We start from the raw sequence: 19,214 nt of genomic DNA, 5'->3' as shown, positions 1-19,214 counted from the left end.
CAGCTCTCGGTAAGTTCCTACCCACCTTACCCCCTGGGGAACTAGTTATAGGAGGCAACTTTAACGCTGTTCTTGATTGATGCCTCTTGGTATAGGTTGCCACCAGGAGACCAGGGGAACCCCCTCGCACATCTACGTGACTTCATGGAAGCTCTGGGGCTTGTGGTCATTTGGCGTGCGTGACACCTCATGACGTGCCAATACACATGTCACTCAGGAGCCCACAATAGTCTGTCAAGGATAGATTATATCCTTTCATCCCCGACAAGCCTTGCGGCGATCACATTGATCATACACCTCCCTAAAGGAATATCTGATTACTCCCCTTTATCGGTAACCTACACATCGCATCATACGGGACGTAGATGCATCTATCCAATTTACCCGGGCTACTTGAAGGTCCGACTATTAGGAAACAACTGCACTAAACAACGAAACAATACTTCCAAGAAAACACACACACTGTGGCTTCTCCTGGTACTCTAAGGGAGGCATATAAGACGGCGTTGGGCTGTCGGGCCATATCCGTAACAACCTCACACAAACGAGACCAGGCCTGCAAGTGCAAGAACTCGAGAGTGCAGTTAGCCTAGCCTAAGAAGAACACGCAAGAGCCCAGACTGACGAGACAACACACACTCTAACTTTGGCTAGACAAGCTTACAGGGACTATGCATGGGAGGTGTATGAGGCAGGGGACAAGGCCGGTAAGTTGCTGGCCTGGCTAGACAAGAAAGAACGTGCTAGTCGCTGGGTGGCTCACTTACACTTAGCTTCCGGGGAGGACATAACGGACCCACAAGACATAGTTGCAGCCTTTGCACGACATTATGAGGCAGTGTACACACCCACCACAGACGCCATGGTAGAAGAGAATTTGGCCTTTCTCAAAGATATCCGTTTGCCAACTCTGACACCCCAAGACGCCGATGCACTGGACGAGCCACTCACGGTAGACGAAATCACGGCTACACTTGGGGGGCTGCAATCAGGCAAAGCACAAGGTCCCACCGGCATTCCCGTAGAACTCTACAAAACAGAAGCGGAAAGGATGGGTTCTCACTTATTAACAATGTATGAAGACAGTCTAGATAAGGGAATACTCCCCAGGGATCAGAGGATAGCGACTTTAGTGACGATCCCAAAACCTGGCAAGCCACCTCAGGACTGCACCTACTACTGTCCAATTTCACTCCTCAACGCGGAGGCGAAAATCTTAGCAAAAGTACTAGCCTCCAGCCTCCAACCTCACCTCACCTCACGTCTCTCATACACCCTGATCAATCCGGTTTTATGCCGGGCCGCAATACAGCAATGAACCTAAGACGGCTCCACCGTGGAATGGCCCGAAAGTCCACCATCCAAGAAGAGGCAGTCATCCTATTGTTGGGCGCCAGTATTGCCTTTGATTGGGTGGAGTGGCCAATTATGTTGGCAGTGCTGCAACATTTTGGCTTTGGCCCCAATTTTCGTGCGTGGGTCCGGTTGCTATATTCACAACCCATGGCACACGTAGTGGTCAATGGACACATATTAGAGGATTTTCCTCTGGGGCGCGGGACCAGACAGGGATGTCCCCTGTCCCCACTTCTATTTGCCCTGGTGCTTGAGCCCCTCACGACTTGGATAAGATGCGACCCGGTGATACGGGGACTGCGATGGACGGAAGGGTGGGAGGACCGTATATCACTGTAGGCAGATGATCTATTACTATATATGACCTCCCCCAGCCGCTCAATTAATTGTTCATTGGATATCTGTGCATCATATGGCAGATACTCAGGCTACATGATTAACTGGGCGAAATCGGTTTTATTCGTCCTCCACGGTCCCCCCCACGCCTGTCCAGGGGAGTAATGATACAGCTCAGGAAAGACGGTTTTAAATACCTAGGCATCCATATTACACCATACCATACTCAATTCTATGAGCGAAATCTCGTGCCCCCTCTCCTGAGACTTAAAAACGAAGTAAAACACTGGTATGCACTTCCCCTGACCCTCCTGGGCCGTGCAGCCTTATTCAAGATGATGGCTCTCCCGTGCTTCCTGTACGCCCTACAAAATACACCTACCCCAGTCCCAAACTCCTATTTCAAAGCCATCGAGGCTGAGGTGGGACTGCTCCTCTGGGGTGGAAAACCCCCCTGCATAGCCCTATCTAAACTCACTAGGAGCTGGTACGATGGTGGAATCACCTTACCCAGTATACAACTGTATTACTGGGCCTCACAACTTATAATAGTGAACCACTGGCTCCATGCCCCGCAGGAGGAACCAGCCCTCCGTCTTGACAGGCACACTCTTGGGGCCAAAGGAAACCTGGTGGCGCTTTACAACAAGAACAAAAAAGACGCATGGATCGGCCCCACATACTGGGTTCACGGCGCAGCGAGCGCTCTGCTGGGAGGGAGTCCTCACCCAACTCGCACCATTGCGGGACACGCCACAACTAGGTATGCTCCGCTACAGTAAAGGTTTCGCACAATGGGACCTTATTGGTATGTCGAGAATTGGGGACCTCTGGAAGAAGGGAGAAGTAGTGACGTTTGCCCAACTGCGAACATCATATCAAATGGCTGACTCAGAACAGTTTCGCTATACACAAATTAAGCACGCACTTACAAGGGCCATACCCAGAGGCGCCGATCTCCCCAAATCATCGCCACTCGAGGACTGCCTCCTTACAGACCATCTCACTAAAAAAGCCATTTCTCTCACTTATCTCAAACTAATCAATAATCAGAAAGATCCTACGCAAGCCTTACAAGACAAATGGCGGACTGACCTGGGGGACGTGGACGACCAGGACTGGCAAGAAGCTTTGGTGTCCCCGCGAGAGGTGGCAATTCCATCCCGACTACAGTTGGTGCAATTGAAGATCCTACATAAGACGTACTACACTAGAACCATGCTCCACAAAATCGGTTGGACTGAGACACCTCTCTGTCTGCGGGGATGTGGGACACAGGTCACGTTTTACCACACACTATGGGACTGTCCTCATTTAACACTATTGGGAGGCGGTCATGGAGACAATTACTCGGGTGTGTGGCTTCGAAGTTACTCCTGAGCCAAGAAGGTGCCTCCTCAATATATGGGAGCCAACCAACCTAAACCACGCATCACAGGAATGGGGGACCCTTGGGATTACGCTAGCTAAACGCAATATCGCACAGTATTTGGGTGCGCCCACTGCCCCCTACAACAGCACTAGTGTCAAGACATGGATAGAGCAATGGTGGCCAAAAAAGCAGTCTTCATACACAGAGGGTGTCCCAAAAAGTAGGAGCGGGTGTGGGGCAAGTGGAATTTGTTCTGCGGCAATATTTGTGCCCCCCCCCCCCCAGCGGAGGAATAAGACCCAGATTTAAGCGACTAGCCCACAAGGACTATTAGAGTGCTGATTACACGCCCTGGATCAGGGGTCCTGACACTTAGATAAGTTAAGTTATGGAATAAGGCAACTGTGTACAATGTATTACCTGTTTAAAAGACCCTGTAATTAGTGTATCATGACAAAGGCCATTGCAAGTGTAACCAGCACCTGCTTTTTGAACTTATGACAATAAAAAGTTTTTAAAAAAACAAACAAACAAGGAGGAACACATTCTTTGCAGCTTTCTCAACTAGCCCAAAATATATGGAGATGGGCCATCCCCCCAAGGGATATACCTTCTAGCAGAACATCTTCCAGGGGTACACAATCAGATCGCGGATCTGCTCAGTCGTCAGACACAGCAAATGCACGAATGTGAACTTCATCCTCAAGTTCTTCATCCATTTTTTTCACATGTGTGGCCATCCAGACATAGATCTGTTCCCACAAACGCAAAATGCCCAACCTTCGTCCGCCAGGTATCCACACCCATTGTCCAAGGGAAATGCGATATGGATGAACTGGTCAGGCAAATTTGCGTACGCTTTTCCACCACTCCTGCACATTCCTTTAGTAGTGCGCAAACTCAAACAGTCTCTCAAGATGACCCTGGTTGCTCCAACATGGGCCCGACAACCATGGTTCACAACACTCCTAGAACTCTCAGTAGTTCCACACCAAAAACTACTGCTCTCCCCAAAGCTTCTCACACAGAACCATGGAGAGATAAGACATCCAGATCCAGCTCAACTGAACTTGGCAATCTGGATCCTGAAGTCATAGAGTTTGGTTACCTCAACCTCCCACCGAATTGTATGAACATTCTTAAGGAAGCCAGATACCCTACTACTAGAGCTTGCTATGCAGCCAAATGGAAAATATTTGTCATTTACTGCAATAACAACAACATTGACTCACTAGATGCTTCAATTCAAAACATTATTTGGTATTTACTGCATGTACAAAGATATAATCTCGCATAGACATCCATAAGACTACATCTTGCTGCTCTTGCCGCTTACCTACAAAACAGACAACATTTGTCATTGTTTAGGGTACTTGCTATCAAAGCGTTCATGGAAGGCCTTAAAAGGATAATTCCACCCACAATCCCACCATCTCCAGTGTGGAATTTAAACATTGTCCTTACTAGTCTCATGGGTCCCCCATTTGAACCTCTACACAAATGGGAATTGCAGTTCCTTACATGGGAAGTAGCTTTCCTAGTCACAATTCCCTCTCTCAGAAGAGTAAGTGAGAGCCAGGCTTTAACGATACAAGAACCATTATTACAAATACATCATAACAAGGTGGTTCTTAGAACAAATCCAAAATTCCTTCCCATGGTAATTTCTGCTTTCCATCTTAATCAATCTGTGGAATTGCCTGTTTTTCCCCAAAACCAGATTCTGTAGCAGAAAGAGCTCTTCACACACTAGATGTCAAAGAGCTATACTTTATTACATTAACAGGACTAAACCCTTTAGAAAAACAAACCAACTGTTTGTAGCTTTTTCGCCACCTAATAAAGGAAACCCCATCTCCAAAGCTGGGATTGCCAGGTGGACAGTGTAATGTATTGAAATATGCTACCAGAAAGCAAAACTCACATTACTAATTTTACCTAGAGCGCACTCAACACTCAAACTAGGGGCTTCCATGGCATTCTTAGGGAACATTCTCTTAGATGACATTTGTAAGGTAGCAACATGGTCTACGCCACACACCTTCACCAAACACTACTGTCTATACGTGCGGGCAAAACAACAGGCTTCTGTAGGTAAGGCTGTTTTAAAAAAACTTTTACAGTCCACTGTAACAGATACAGGTGACCACCGCTAGGGGAGAACACTGCTGTACAGTCTTTGCACAAGTATGTATTCTTCAGCTCACATACCTCGAACTGAAAATGCTACTTACTAGTATGCATCTGTTCTTGGCATGTAGAGCTGCAGAATGACATCTGCCCACCCACCTTCCCGGTGCCTCTATCTGATCCAGTGCTATCTTACTTGGATACATTACACAGGGACATCTTTTTTGTTTCTTACAAACTCCATAATTTCCCTTCATGGCGATCTATGCACAAGTATGTCATTCTGTAGCTCTACATGCCAAGAACAGATGCATACTGGTAAGTAGCATTTTCCTTCTTTTCTGTATCCTTCCATTTCAGCAAATAAGTGAAATGGAAATAATGTCACTGTACATTTACTTGTCGGGCTGAAATGCATTCATTTGTGTTCCTCCAGAAGGATGTCCTGTGCAGAATGTTTCTGTATTTGTATCCAGTTCAACGTTCTTTACCAGAGTCTGCGTTAGGTATCCTTCATTAGTTGTACTTATTTTTAATTCTGGCATAAATGTCATGTTATTTCCTTCATTTCCTACGTAAGCCTTATTATGAATAAGCATGAGAGTAGTCCTTAATGTTTCTTATTTGATATAGCTTAATTTCTTATGAAGCTATTGGTTTATGTACCTTTATTACTACAAACCTATTATGTCGGATCTTACCATTTCGAGTATGTGGCATTCACTGCCTGAAACCTATAAAATGTGCCCTTTTTGGGGATGTGTGCCAGACCTTTTTCGCTTTTCAAACCGAGCATTCTCTGTCATTCTGCCTGTTGATTTATACTTATTGCTTGCCAGGGAGCACACACTGTGGTAGTCTGTTTATTGACCTAATACTTAAATCATTTAAGCAGATTTTATGTTGGTCCTCTTACTGAACTATACTTTGGTTCTGGCTATATACTTACCTTATGTTGCTCCTCTGGCATTTGATGCTGACTTGAATTTGAATTACTTATTACATTTTACCTTGTTTTGACTTTGGATTTAGTCCTGTGAGGGTTTCTTTTATTTGCACAAGGCTCATGTTATGAGATTCGCATGGGCCCGTCCTGCGTCTCAACACTTTTGATTTATTAATTAAAAGCATTGACACTGAAAAGCCTAGACCAGGTGTTTGATCACCAAAGAGGGATATCACTAGAAAAGCCGGTGAAGTGGATCAAGGCATGGCTCTTTGTATTGGCACTGGTTCCCATCACATAGTCAACAGAATGAGTCAAGCCTAATCTAGTACGTATTGTGCAGCATTCGACCCGTCATCCACTGTCAGAGTTAAGATGTTGCTCATATCCTCCAGCAAAGCTGGAAACTCATTGCGAGCCGTATCTCAATGGTGTCTAATGACCCAAGAGGCAGAATACATTCAAGGAGCAGTCTCCACTGGTTATTTTTTTTAGATTTCCTGTCTGGTAAAGAATTTAAATTCATACATGAGGCATGCACTACAAGGCTCCCTAGAGTTTGATGTTGTGTCCAGAACTGAAGGTTACCTGATGCTGGTCTGTGATCTCTTTCAAAAGGGCAGTTCACTGCCTGGGCTGCGCCCAAACTGTCTGTTTCCTCTGGTCTTGAGAAAGCTACATGAGGACTGCAGGTGATCTTGATGGCATCGCACTCGCCATACAGTTTGTAGTCTTGGAATCTGCACCCTGTGTTGCTGTTTCCACCTCTTGTGTTTCATGCTTCATTTCTTGGTGTGCTATGAAGAAAGTTAATCCCCAAGGGCATGTTTGTCTGATGTGTTGTGCTTTTCAATGTCCCTGATCAAGCAAGACTTTGTGGTAGGCACTGTTAAGGGTTACTTGTCAGCCCTTTTGTTTTTGGTTTCCTAGGTCATCCATCATTGTCAAGCTTTTTATACATTTTTGAAGGAGTTGGCCCATTTGTTCCCCATAGCTGTTTACCATGCCACAGTGGGTTAAGTCTAGTGCTCACTTTTCTGCCTTGGTCACCTTATGAGCCCATGCACAGTTGTCCACTGAGGCTGAATATTTTGAAAGCTGTGTTTTTGATTGACATTAATTTGCCTTGATGTTTAATGAGTTGCACCCTCCTTTAACTTCATTTTTTCCAGACTAACTCTTCTTGTTGTACTAAGGCTTTCTTCCTTACTAATGTGGAGGCACCATTTCTGATGGGAAAACTCATTATCTTGTTGACATTCTATCTGCCCTCTCATCCTTCAAGGAGGAGCAGAGGCCACACTATCTGGATTGTCGCAGGACTTACTTTCTACGTCGATAGGCCCCTCAATTTTCAGGTTGTTGATCGACTTTTCAGGGTCCACACTGGCTTAAAGAAGAGCAATGAGATTCATAAGCAGATGTGTTCTCAGTGATTGGTTCTGTGCATCCAGATCTGCTCCTCCCTTGACACGATGAAACCTCAGAGGGCATCAGGCACATTCTTTGGGACGAAGGTCATTTCTTTGGCATTGACTCTTGTTATTCCTGTGTTGGACAGGAAAAGTGGGCTACAGTTCACTCCTCATCAGTCCTAACTCCAATCCAAAGTCCACAGGTACGGCCATTTTCCCAGATCTATGCTGTAGGATTTCTTGTTTGACCATCCCTTCAGCTCATCTTTTTGGTGGTACTGTTTGGGTATTGATTCAAGAAGTGAGAAATCTGCAGATAGAGGTACCCATCATAAGAACAAGTTATGTATCTTTGATAATCGTTTTTCTGGTGGATACTCTACCTCACAACCCTGCATACCATCTTGTTCTGAAGAGTGGTCTTGCGATTTTTGTTTTAGGTCTAAAGTTAGTTCTTGTACACTACATTTTCAGTCAAACAGGGAAACCTCATCTCTGCGTCTGAGGGTGTGGAGAAAAAGACCAGTTACTGACTTGAGTGCATTGGAGTGACTCCATATAGTGCTCCATGACCGGGGAGGATCCCAGAGTCTAGGCAGGGCCAATGGCACCACCTATCGGAGCTGGAATGCTATTTCAGTTTCTGAATCCAGTCTTGCTCCTGGAGTAGAATGACAGATGAGGAATCTGAAGGTAGATGGAGTATTCACCAGAGCGAGTGTTGCCAACGTTAAATAGCTGTCAATATGGTGTGGTTGGATTGAGACCTGTGAAGTAGCACTTTTGTCATTTGGTTATCGTTTTATAGACTGTATTTTTGATATATTGATTTCTTTCATTTTTTAAGATTTCGCAACTGTCTGCCAGGAATGCACAGATTTCCATTTCCCTCGGCTTTCAGATCAGCTTGAAGTAGTTCAGCAAGTTGTACTTTATGCCAGAGCACAACGAATGAAGAAATCAAAACAGCAATATGGTAAGTTAAACAAATGCAAAGTTAGACCAATAGAAATATTGGTTGTGTTACATAGAGTTAAAGAATCTCTGAATCAAATGTGAATTTTTACACCACCCACAATTTGAATAAAGCTAGTGAGAATGTTTTTTTAAATTATCATTTTTGTCAGAGTTGACATAGCATACAAAACCAACAAATACCATACGACAAATAGTACACAAGACATTGTCATTTACTTGTCCCATATGGCCCTTTTTTCACACCCCGTAATGTAAATTGAGAAGTCGCAAGTGCACCATCACGTACGTGTTCAATGCAAGTGACAATTTCAAATATGGCTTTGTAGTATCAGCACATGCTTGTTTCCCATTCCTCGCCCTACCGACCATTCTCAATGTTGGATTACCAATAGGCCATCCCTAGCCCCCAATAGTCTTTTGGCGGTGATGTAATTGGCTGCTCCTCAGCATACAGTTCCAGGTGTGTCTTGCAATGTGCAGTGTCAGCCAACCAAGCGGCTTTTGTAGGGTTAGATATAGTCCCCCAATGTAATCCCACTCCACGTTTTGCTCATAATAAGATCACTGACGAGTTTCCGATTTAGTGACAGGAAGTTGCTCAGCAGACCCGGTAGGCAGATCGCCGGTTCGCACTTTACTCTCTCCTACATTTCAGATAGTGTCTCTTTGGCTTGAACCCAGTATTGCCTTACTCGTGGACATGACCACGCCAGATGTATAAAGCCTGCCTGGTCGGCTCCTCAGCTTACTAACTTGCTTCGCACTTCCAGATAATACAGAATACCACTCTCCCACATGGAGGCTCAAACATGAGAAAGCAATAAACATAACACAACACCACCTGGAAAGGAATTTCACTTTATAAAATGAAGCACATCAAAGACTGTTCTCAGAATAAGGCTTGGGGTTGTATTTATGCGATGCTCTCTAACAGAAAGGCTTTCTAAGATGTCAAATGAAACACATTGAAATGCATGGATAATATTATGAAATGCAAATAGATAATACTATGAGATAAAACTCAAGCAGATAGTACTGGACGTCCTGCAAGAAATCGGAAAGATATATACGCTAAGTGCATCAGATGATTAACTTGGATGTGCACACAGACACTCGCACATCACAAAGTCAATACTCCCCCCCCAAAAAAAACTCACCTCACCGGCTGGAAATACTGCATCTTAGCCCCCTCCAGACTGGGGCATTCACAGCTGGGGTTAAGAGCCTCAGCAAATTGTGGTTCTGCTGTTCTGAAGTGAATGCGTCCATCCATATTCGGACTCCAAAATAGTCCCAGTTTCTAAATCAACAAACCTCTACTTTATAACCTCAAAACACACTAGAAGGTTCCGAGTGGCGTTCCTCTGCGCCAAGGAAAATTTACTGGAATTGGCCACTTTCCATGCACGCACTTCAAAGGCAAAGGAGTTCCCATGTTTCTTCTGCATTCTCATGTGTTCCAGCCTTTATCATAACAAAGCTTACAAAAGTCTCCGGCAGTACATTAAACAACTTGGGTAATCTGGGGGCCTACCTTTGCACGCAAAAAGCTCAAGCAAGACGGAGTCAAAATTCAAGATGTCATGTTGGCATGTCACTAAATAGTAAGAACTTCATAATACTTCCCAGTGTACAACACAATGCACATTTGTGCGCCACTGCCTATAGCATCACACACTTCATCTCCCAATGTGCAACTTATTGCACATTTGAGTACCACTGCTTATAACACTGCTCTTCAAGACCAAGAAGTAAATTACACATCTCTTCTCTCTCATGCCTTCACATCACATCCCACTTGTTCTGTTCCTGGCAAGGCTGTTGTAATCTGTGACAGCTCCCACTCTGCTAAAACTAAAAAGAGATACGCGAGAAAATATTACGCCAAAAGTCAATTAAACTCATGGTAGTTGAAAGTCATCACGTGGTTTCAAACCATAGGAGTGCCTCTAGCACTATACGTACAGAGTTTGAGTCCCCCTTTAGCCCATACTTATATAATGAATCAGATATAGTACATTTGGTGCAAGAACTTGAATTGAATTATCCTCAAACTATAATTCGAGGTCAATGTGCTTAATTGCACACAGCAAAACCTCCAATCCTCTTCCCCCATGAGCTGTGGTAACACCGCATTCTATGTTGCCAATACTTTTCCAACTCCCTGTGTCCCATCCTTCTGTGCTGCAGCATATAGTTTGGTAATTAGATTTTGGCGCATAATGCTGGTGAGCAGTACCTGTAGTGCCATGAGTGTAGAAGGCTCACTGGGAAAGTGTGGATTGTATGCATGTATAGCTGATCGGAGCCGGTAATATAGGAAGTCAAATAATGGGGTGTTGGCCTGCAGCGCTGTCGCATCGGGTATTGTAAGGAAGTTACCATTCGTATTCAAATCACGCATAGTATGTAGTCCTGCCCCCCATAGCATCTGGAGGGACCTATCCTCCTGTGTCACCATAATGTCCCGATAGTGTAGTAGGGGCATCGCTGGGGCATACAACAGATTCTTCCCACCTCGCCTAGCCAAAGCACGCCAAGCCATCAATGTACTGTGTAGCATGTTTCTCATTTCATGGAATCCCATTTCGCTTGTGTGGTAGGATAGCCTTGAGTGAAATCGGAGCGGCATCATCATGTTTGATCACTCCATGAGGTGTAAAATCATGTACCGTATGCCAGAGGTTTGTGAAATGTGCCTGTGCTCACAAATAATAGAACTTAAAATCTGGGGCACAAAATCCTCCGTCCATGTATGGCAGGGTGAGAATGTCCCAGCTGATCCTCGGCTTCTTGCCAGCCCATACCAGTGTGATCAACAGGGAACACAGCTGCTTAAGGAAGGATTTGGACAGCACTATTGGAATGTTTATAAATAGATACAGAAACTGTGGCAGCACCACCATTTTGATGATTTCTAGTCTATCCGCCAGGGAGAGCGGGAGGGAAGTCCAGTGCACAACTCGATCATCCAATCTGGACATTGCCTTGCTGTAGTTCACGTATCGCAACCTTAGGGTCTCTGTACCCATACCCCTAAGTATTTGACCGGGCCTGTTGCCTACTCCACGAGGAACTCCATGTCACAGCGTTGTGTAGTAGGTGTTAGCGGGAGAGCTATGGATTTCGTCCAGTTGATTTACAGGCCACAGTAGTACTCAAATTTGATAAACTCTTGAATTACCGGGGCCAGATATGTAGACAGTTCTCTGATGTGCAACATCATATTGTACACTCAGTGTATAGTGAAATATTCAAGGGTCGCAGATGAAATCTAAGGGCAGCAGTAGCGTATTTGTGCTGAATAATGCAGGCAAGCGGCTCCATGGTAAGCACGAATAGGAGCGGCGACAGGGGGCAACCCTGCCGCGTCCCACCACCGACTCAAAAAGTATCTGATGTGTGACCATTGAGACGTACCCGTGCTGTTGGGCACTCAATTAAAAGCGAATCAATCTAAAAAATGGCTCTGGTATGCCTATGCGGCCTAAAACGGCGAACACGTTTGTCCACGCGATAGAATCAAAGGCTTTGGTCACATCTTATAGAAAGGCTGCTGGCTGCAAGGTGGGTTCTACTTGATGTAATACTGCAAAGATGGTGCTTAGGTTGTGTGTAGGTGACCGAGGAGGTATAAAGCCAGACTGTTCTGGCAGCACCAACTGTGATATTGGGCTGTAGGCGCATTGCAATCACCTGTACAAAAAATGTGGAATCTATATAACTGAGAGAACGTAGCCTATAAGATTTGCACTGCTCCAGAGCCTTGTCTGGTTTTAGCAATGTCTCTATCAATGCTTCTCTCAGAGATGGCAGTAGTGTGTGACTGAGGTAGGCTTCCTCATACATCGCATGTAGCTGCAGAGCCAGCAGTTCAGCATACTCCTTATAGAACTCCCCTGTGATCCCATTTATACCTGGGGCCTTATTGTTCGGGAGGGCATGTATGGCTTCCCTGATGTCTTCCACTGTCACTGGCTGAGCTACGTATTCTCTCTGCCCTGGCAAAAGCCACTCCCTGGCGAAAACCACGCTAGTGCCACCTCCTCTAAAGAGTGACCATGCTCTGTCAGCAATGCCGAGTTCCGTGGTTCATATAGGCTCACATAAAATTTCCTGAATGCCTCCAGTATATCTGAGTTGGAGTAGAGTGCGGCACCATTGTTCACAAAGTGGACAATGGGGTCTGTGCCTTCAGTTTTTGGGCAAGGCTGTGCCCAGTCCTCCTGTTAAAACTGGAATCGACAAACGTGAACATCACTGGCACCATCTTGCCTAACAAGAGCCACTGTCCGCACGTAAACGGCATCCATTTTAGGTGCCACAGCCATCTCGCGATGTGCGAGTCACCTACGATTCACCCTGACCTCGCAACCATCCCCGGTGCCCTGATTCAGCATGACCAAACGCACTAAGGTCATAAAACCTTGTCCTCATGACAAAACCCCGGAGCCACTTCCTGCCCTAAACACGTTTGTCCTTTCATTCTCCACACTCGAGCAGGCCCTTCTGATAACCCCCGACCGCACCTGGCCACTCGATCTGATCCCAGGCTGTAAACCAAGCCTTGCGGACGTCGTTTATTGCCCCCACACAGCAGGACTTGTTGCACGAACAGAAATGCATGATCTTATTACTCACATGACCCTTAGATCTGACCGATCCCACGCATTTACAGATCCTGTCAGAATGTCCTCCTTCGAGATATCAATCACTGATTAGATCCGGGTGGGGGATGACAAACTGTTGGGACTCTGTGAGAACCTGCTGGGGGCGGGAATTCCTAGGATGCTTTGACCACCAATAAAGTTACTGTAAATTGTATAAAAAGGGGAGCAGCGGAGAAATTGTTAGAACACCTCCTGAAGACATTCCTTGTGTCGGACCTGACGTGTAGGAGAGTAGGGTCTGCTTTCCTATGGTCACCCCACTTTTTGCTTTTTGCTTCACTGGTTTTCAACTTAGATGTGGCTGTGGGCCTGCTAATCAGACCCACAGCCCTGCTGTTCTCTCTCTAAATTCACACCATGTACTTTAGGTACATCACCAATTGGGAATTGGGTCACTCTTGCGAGTCCCTGTACAGTGTACCATAGGTACCCAGGGCATAGGTGCACCCAAGGCCTACCAGGGGCTGCAGCATATCTTTTGCCACCCCTGGCTGGCCATCCAAACTGACACAACTGGCTGATCACTCAGCTGGGGCAAGGTTGTGTAATCACCCCTTGCTTAGATATAGTATTCCTATATCTATTTATTTATTTATTTATTTATTCAAAGTTTTATATAGCGCGAACAAGATCCTTACAGATATCAGAGCGCTTCACAATGACAGGGTAGGGGCAGTAGGAGTGAGCAGAGATAATGGAAGCAGAATAATAGTCACTGACATGGTATGATAATAATAACATACATAAAACATATCAATATACAAACAGGTTAACAAGTAATATAAGACGGCACCAGTCATTGATCCCACTACAGAGGTGTTCAGGTACACCTTGGGTGTGTGGATGGCTTATACCAATGACTTAGTGTAGAGAGAACACTGAGTGGGGGCATCGGGAGAGTGAATCAGTAACCCAAAGTGTATCATATATTGGTCGGTATTAAGAGAGTAGCGTAATAATGTCCCCCATCAAGTAGAAGTATAGTGCCAAAGGACCAGGTGAACAGAGATACAGAGCAATGCAGAGTCTCTGATCCAGCACCTATAAGGTTCAGGAGATCTTGGCCAGAAGGATGGTTTTCACCTCTTTCTTGAAGAGTGTTGTGGAGGAGATAAGCCTGGTTTCAGGAGGGAGCGCATTCCAGATCCTGGGTGCCATTCCTGAGAAGGAGCGCTTGTATGTTTTCTCTTTCCGGAATCTACGAGGTTTCAGGAGTAGATTTTTTGTACTTCTATTGGATCTCGAACCTCCTGATATAGACAACTTTTGAGCGAGGTAGTTGGGTGCATTGTGGTGCACGGCCGCGTGTGTCATAACTGCAATTTTTAGCTGTATTCTAGCTTCAAAAGGCAGCCATTTTAGAGACTTTAAGTCTGGGGATATATGCGAGTGTTTTCTTGAGCCAGTAATGAGTCTCGCGGCAGCGTTCAGGGAGGCTCTTAAGGGTGCTGTTGTGGATATCGGGAGTCCGCTGAGGGCCACAATTCCGTAGTCTATTCGAGGGATGACTAGAGCTTGTACAGCAGTTTGGAAGTCTTCGGCAGGGAGGAAAGGTTTAATTTTCCTCAGTGTGTTGATTTGGAAATTAGCTCCTTTTGTGGCTTTGCTAACGTGCTGCTGCATGTTGAGCTTGGCGTCGAGTGTGATGCCTAGGGATTTCGCCGAATCCACGATGGTAGGTTGGACATTGAGTGCTGTTAGATTATTGAGCCAGGTTTGGGTGGTGGAAATTTTCGCCGGGGGTGAGATGAGTAGGAACTCAGTTTTCAGAGCATTTAGTTTGAGGTGATTATCGGCCAGCCAAGATTGAGTGTTAATAAGTGTGGAGTTCAGATGTTTGATATCTTCCGGGGACTGTAGCTTTAGGTAAAGTTGTGTGTCGTCGGCGTACATATGGAATTGGACATTGGAAGCTTGGAGCAAGGTGGCGAGCGGTTCCATGACGAGGTTGAACAGTGTGGGGGAGAGGGAGGATCCTTGTGGGACACCTAGATCTGCAGGCACAGGTGTAGATAGCACATTGTCGATCTTGAACTTCTGAGACCGGTTGTGAAGGAAGGACGAAAACCATTTGAGAACAGTTCCCGATAGACCCATTCTAGTGCTTAGCAGCTCCAGCAAGTTCTCATGTTTGACCGTGTCAAATGCTGAAGAGAGGTCAAGAAGGATGAGGAGGCAGGACTCATTGCGATCAAGAATTTGGAGGGCGTCATCAATTATGTGTGTCATAGCTGTTTCCGTGCTATGTTTCGCTCGGAAGCCTGATTGATGAGGGTTGAGGAGGTCAAATTGATCAATGTGTTTTGTTAGTTGGAGTTGGACACATTTCTCCAGCAGTTTGGCCAGGGTGGTGATGTTGGTGATGGGTCGGTAATTGTTTAGGTCAGACGGATCAGCTGTAGGTTTCTTGAGTATAGGCGTGACTTGCCCCACCTTGAGGGAGTCTGGAATTAGGCCTTGTTGTAGGGAGCTATTGATGATTTTGGTCCAGAGAGAGAGGAGCAAGGGGATGAAGTCTTTTACAGCATTAGCAGGTAGGGGGTCAGTGAGGTGATTTAGAGGGCTTCAAGGTGCAGAGCAGTTTGTGTATTGCTTCTTCCGAGTAGGTATCGAAGTACAGCCAGGATGCCTTGTTTTTAGGTTGATTGTTAGACATTCTGGTGTGGTTGGGGAATCGGCTTACATCCATGATGAGGTCATTTCTTATGTTGTCAGACTTTAGCTTAAAGAAAGCAGAGAAGGCTTCACAGTGTGGGGTGTCGCTTGTTGTGCTGTTTGATTGTAAGGGTTTGATTGTAGGCCTTTGTTTGGGTCTTGATTAGTTCGAACAGCTTTCTTGGCCTGTTTTTTGATTGGTCCAACTGGTGGCTAAAGAAGTCCGACTTTGTGCGCTTTATTTTCCTGAAGTAGGCATTTCTCTTGTGCTTGAGCCTTTTGAGGTGCAGTGCTGAAGGGTCCGATCTCCAGGTGCGCTCTGCCATTCGCATAGTACGCCTGTCGTCATTGAGTCTATTGTCATACCAGGGGTTAGAAATTTTGGTGGAGACTCTCTTCAGTTGCAGTGGGGCGATTTCATTGACTATTGTATTCATAGAGTCAAGGTAGTGGTCAGTCAGTGATTGAACATCCGAGGCACCTGAGGGGGGAAGGAGGAGATTGCCGATGTGTGGAGGCAGGGTAGAGGGGTTAAGATTCTTCATGTCCCTTTTCCATGTTTTGGATTTGATTGGTTGAGCCGGGTTAGGTTTAACTTTTTCATTGATAAAGAAGGTGATAATGTGGTGATCTGACCAGTCGCAGGGTTGGATCGCCTCCAGTTGAGTAGAGTTCTCTTTGGCGATGATGAGATCGAGTATCGAGCCTTTGTCGTGTGTTGGTCTATCGCATATTTGGGTGAGGTCAAGCGCATTAAGGAAAGTTTTGAGACTATTCACCACTGTGTCTTTCTGATCGTTCCAGTGGAGATTGAAGTCGCCCAGGTAGACTTGGGTGGTCTGCCGACCGGCATTGGAAGTGATCATGTCCATGAGTTGTTGGGTGAATATGTGATTGTCACCAGGCGGGTGATAGATGAGATGTAAAGCACAAACTTGTTTGCCCTCGCTGGTGATGTCGAGGCAGAGGAGTTCACAGGAGGAAAGGGAGGGGGAGTTGACTTTAGTAACGGAGAGGTTGCTCCTAAAAATGCATGCAATGCCCCCGCCCGTCTTGCCAGGGGACCTGTCCAGCCTAATGATGTGACATTGGCAAGTCACACCTATACTCAAGAAATCCACAGCTGATCCGTCTGACCTGAACAACTACCGGCCTATCACCAATATCCCCACCCTGGCCAAACTGCTGGAGAAATGTGTCCAACTCCAACTAACAAAACACATTGACCAATTTGACCTTCTCAACACTCACCAATCAGGCTTCCGAGCGAAACATAGCACGGAAACAGCTATGACACACATAATTGATGACGCCCTCCAAATTCTTGACCGCAATGATTCCTGTCTCCTCATCCTTCTTGACCTATCGTCAGCCTTTGACACGGTCAAACATGAGAACTTATTGGAGCTGCTAAGCACTAGAATGGGTCCCTCGGGAACTGTTCTCAAATGGTTTGCTTCTTTCCTTCATAACCGGTCGCAGAAGATCAAGATCGACAATGTGCTACCTAAACCAGTGCCTGCAGACCTAGGTGTCCCACAAGGATCCTGCCTCTCCCCCACACTGTTCAACCTCGTCATGGAACCACTCGCCACCTTGCTCCAAGCATCCAATGTTCAATTCCATATGTACGCCGATGACACACAACTTTACCTAAAGCTACAATCCCCGGAAGATATCAAACTACTGAATTCCACACTTAGCAACACTCAATCCTGGTTGGCCGTTAATCACCTCAAACTAAATGCGCTGAAAACTGAGTTCCTACTCATCTCACCCCCGGCGAAAACTTCCACCACCCAAACGTGGCTCAATAACCTCAATCCTGGTTGGCCGTTAATCACCTCAAACTAAATGCGCTGAAAACCGAGTTCCTACTCATCTCACCCCCGGCGAAAACTTCCACCACCCAAACGTGGCTCAATAACCTAACAGCACTCAATGTCCAACCTACTATCGTGGACTCAGCGAAATCCCTAGGCATCACAGTTGACGCCAAGCTCAACATGCAACAGCACGTTAGCATAGCCACAAAAGGGGCTAATTTCCAAATCAACACACTGAGGAAACTCAAACCCTTCCTCCCTGCCAAAGACTTCCAAACTGCTGTACAAGCTTTAGTCATCCCTCGCATAGACTACGGAATTGTGGCCCTCAGCGGACTCCCGCTATCCACAACAGCACCCCTAAGAGCCTCCCTGAACGCTGCCGCGAGACTCATTACTGGCTCAAGAAAACACTCGCATATTTCCCCAGACCTAAAATCTCTAAAATGGCTGCCTTTTGAAGCCAGAATTCAACTAAAAATTGCAATAATGACACATTAGGCGGTGCACCACAAAGCACCCAACTACCTCGCGCAAAAGTTGTCTATATCAGGAGGGTCGAGATCCAATCGTAGTACAAAAAATCTACTTCTGAAACCTAGTAGGTTCCGGAAAGAAAAAACATACAAGCGCTCCTTCTCAGGAATGGCACCCAGGATCTGGAATGCGCTCCCTCCGGAAACGAGGCTTATCTCCTCCACTGCACTCTTCAAGAAAGAGGTGAAGAGAATCCTTCTGGCCAAGATCTCCTGAACATTACAGAGACTGGAACTGAGTCTCTGCATCGCGCTGTATCTCTGATCACCCTGCCCTTTGGCACTATCCTACTACCTAGAGGGGCACTACTACGCTACTCTCGTCCTATCGACCAATATATGCTACTCTTTGTTGGATTTATATTACTTGTTTACCTGACTGTATTTTGATAGGTTTTGATATGTTTCTGTACATTATTGTTATCCTCTATGTTTAGTGACTACTATATTGCTCCCATTATCTTGTTCATTCCTGTTGCCCTTGCCCCTGTCTCTGTGAAGCGCTCTGATATCTGTAAGGATCTTGTTCGCGCTATATAAAACTTTGAATAAATAAATAAATAAATACTAACAGAGTATAGGTGCAGACAGAGGCTGCTTGAGTCATAAGTGACACTAGTGAGCATCCAAAAGAAATATGAGGTAGCGATGGGTGCATTACCTGTGAAGAAAAAGTGACATAGGTGCAGGGTACAAAAATTGTACAAAGTACAGGTAGAAGTATAATACTGCGATAAGAGGCAGATACTTAATCACACATATATGAGGTAATAATCGGTGAATTACAGGTGAAGATAAAGTGACATAGGTACAGGGTACAAAAAATTCTACTAAGTACAGGTAGGAGTACAGTACTGCGATAAGAGGCAGATACTTAATCACACATATTTGAGGTAGTAATCGGTGAATTACAGGTGAAGATAATGTGACGTGGGTACAGGGTACAGCAGTGCACAGAATACAAATAGAAGTACAACAAATGTGTATAATAAAG

The 19,214-nt window shown here is 45.6% G+C and overlaps 1 protein-coding gene across 4 annotated transcripts in view; it reads left to right on the top strand.

Annotated features, from left to right (window-relative positions):
* The window catches only part of FERRY3 (FERRY endosomal RAB5 effector complex subunit 3), a 586,640-nt gene that overhangs the window by 212,135 nt on the left and 355,291 nt on the right, over positions 1-19,214 (top strand). For all 4 annotated transcript variants that reach the window (XM_078673965.1, XM_078673966.1, XM_078673967.1 and 1 more), the window contains one exon: positions 8,403-8,531. In XM_078673965.1, the coding sequence (XP_078530091.1) occupies positions 8,403-8,531 (129 nt within the window). The remainder of the gene's footprint in view (positions 1-8,402; positions 8,532-19,214) is intronic.

Source organism: Lissotriton helveticus, chromosome 1_1, assembly GCF_964261635.1.
Source record: "Lissotriton helveticus chromosome 1_1, aLisHel1.1, whole genome shotgun sequence".
NCBI classification, from domain to species: Eukaryota; Metazoa; Chordata; class Amphibia; order Caudata; family Salamandridae; genus Lissotriton; species Lissotriton helveticus.
This window is presented reverse-complemented; position numbering and strand designations above follow the sequence as displayed.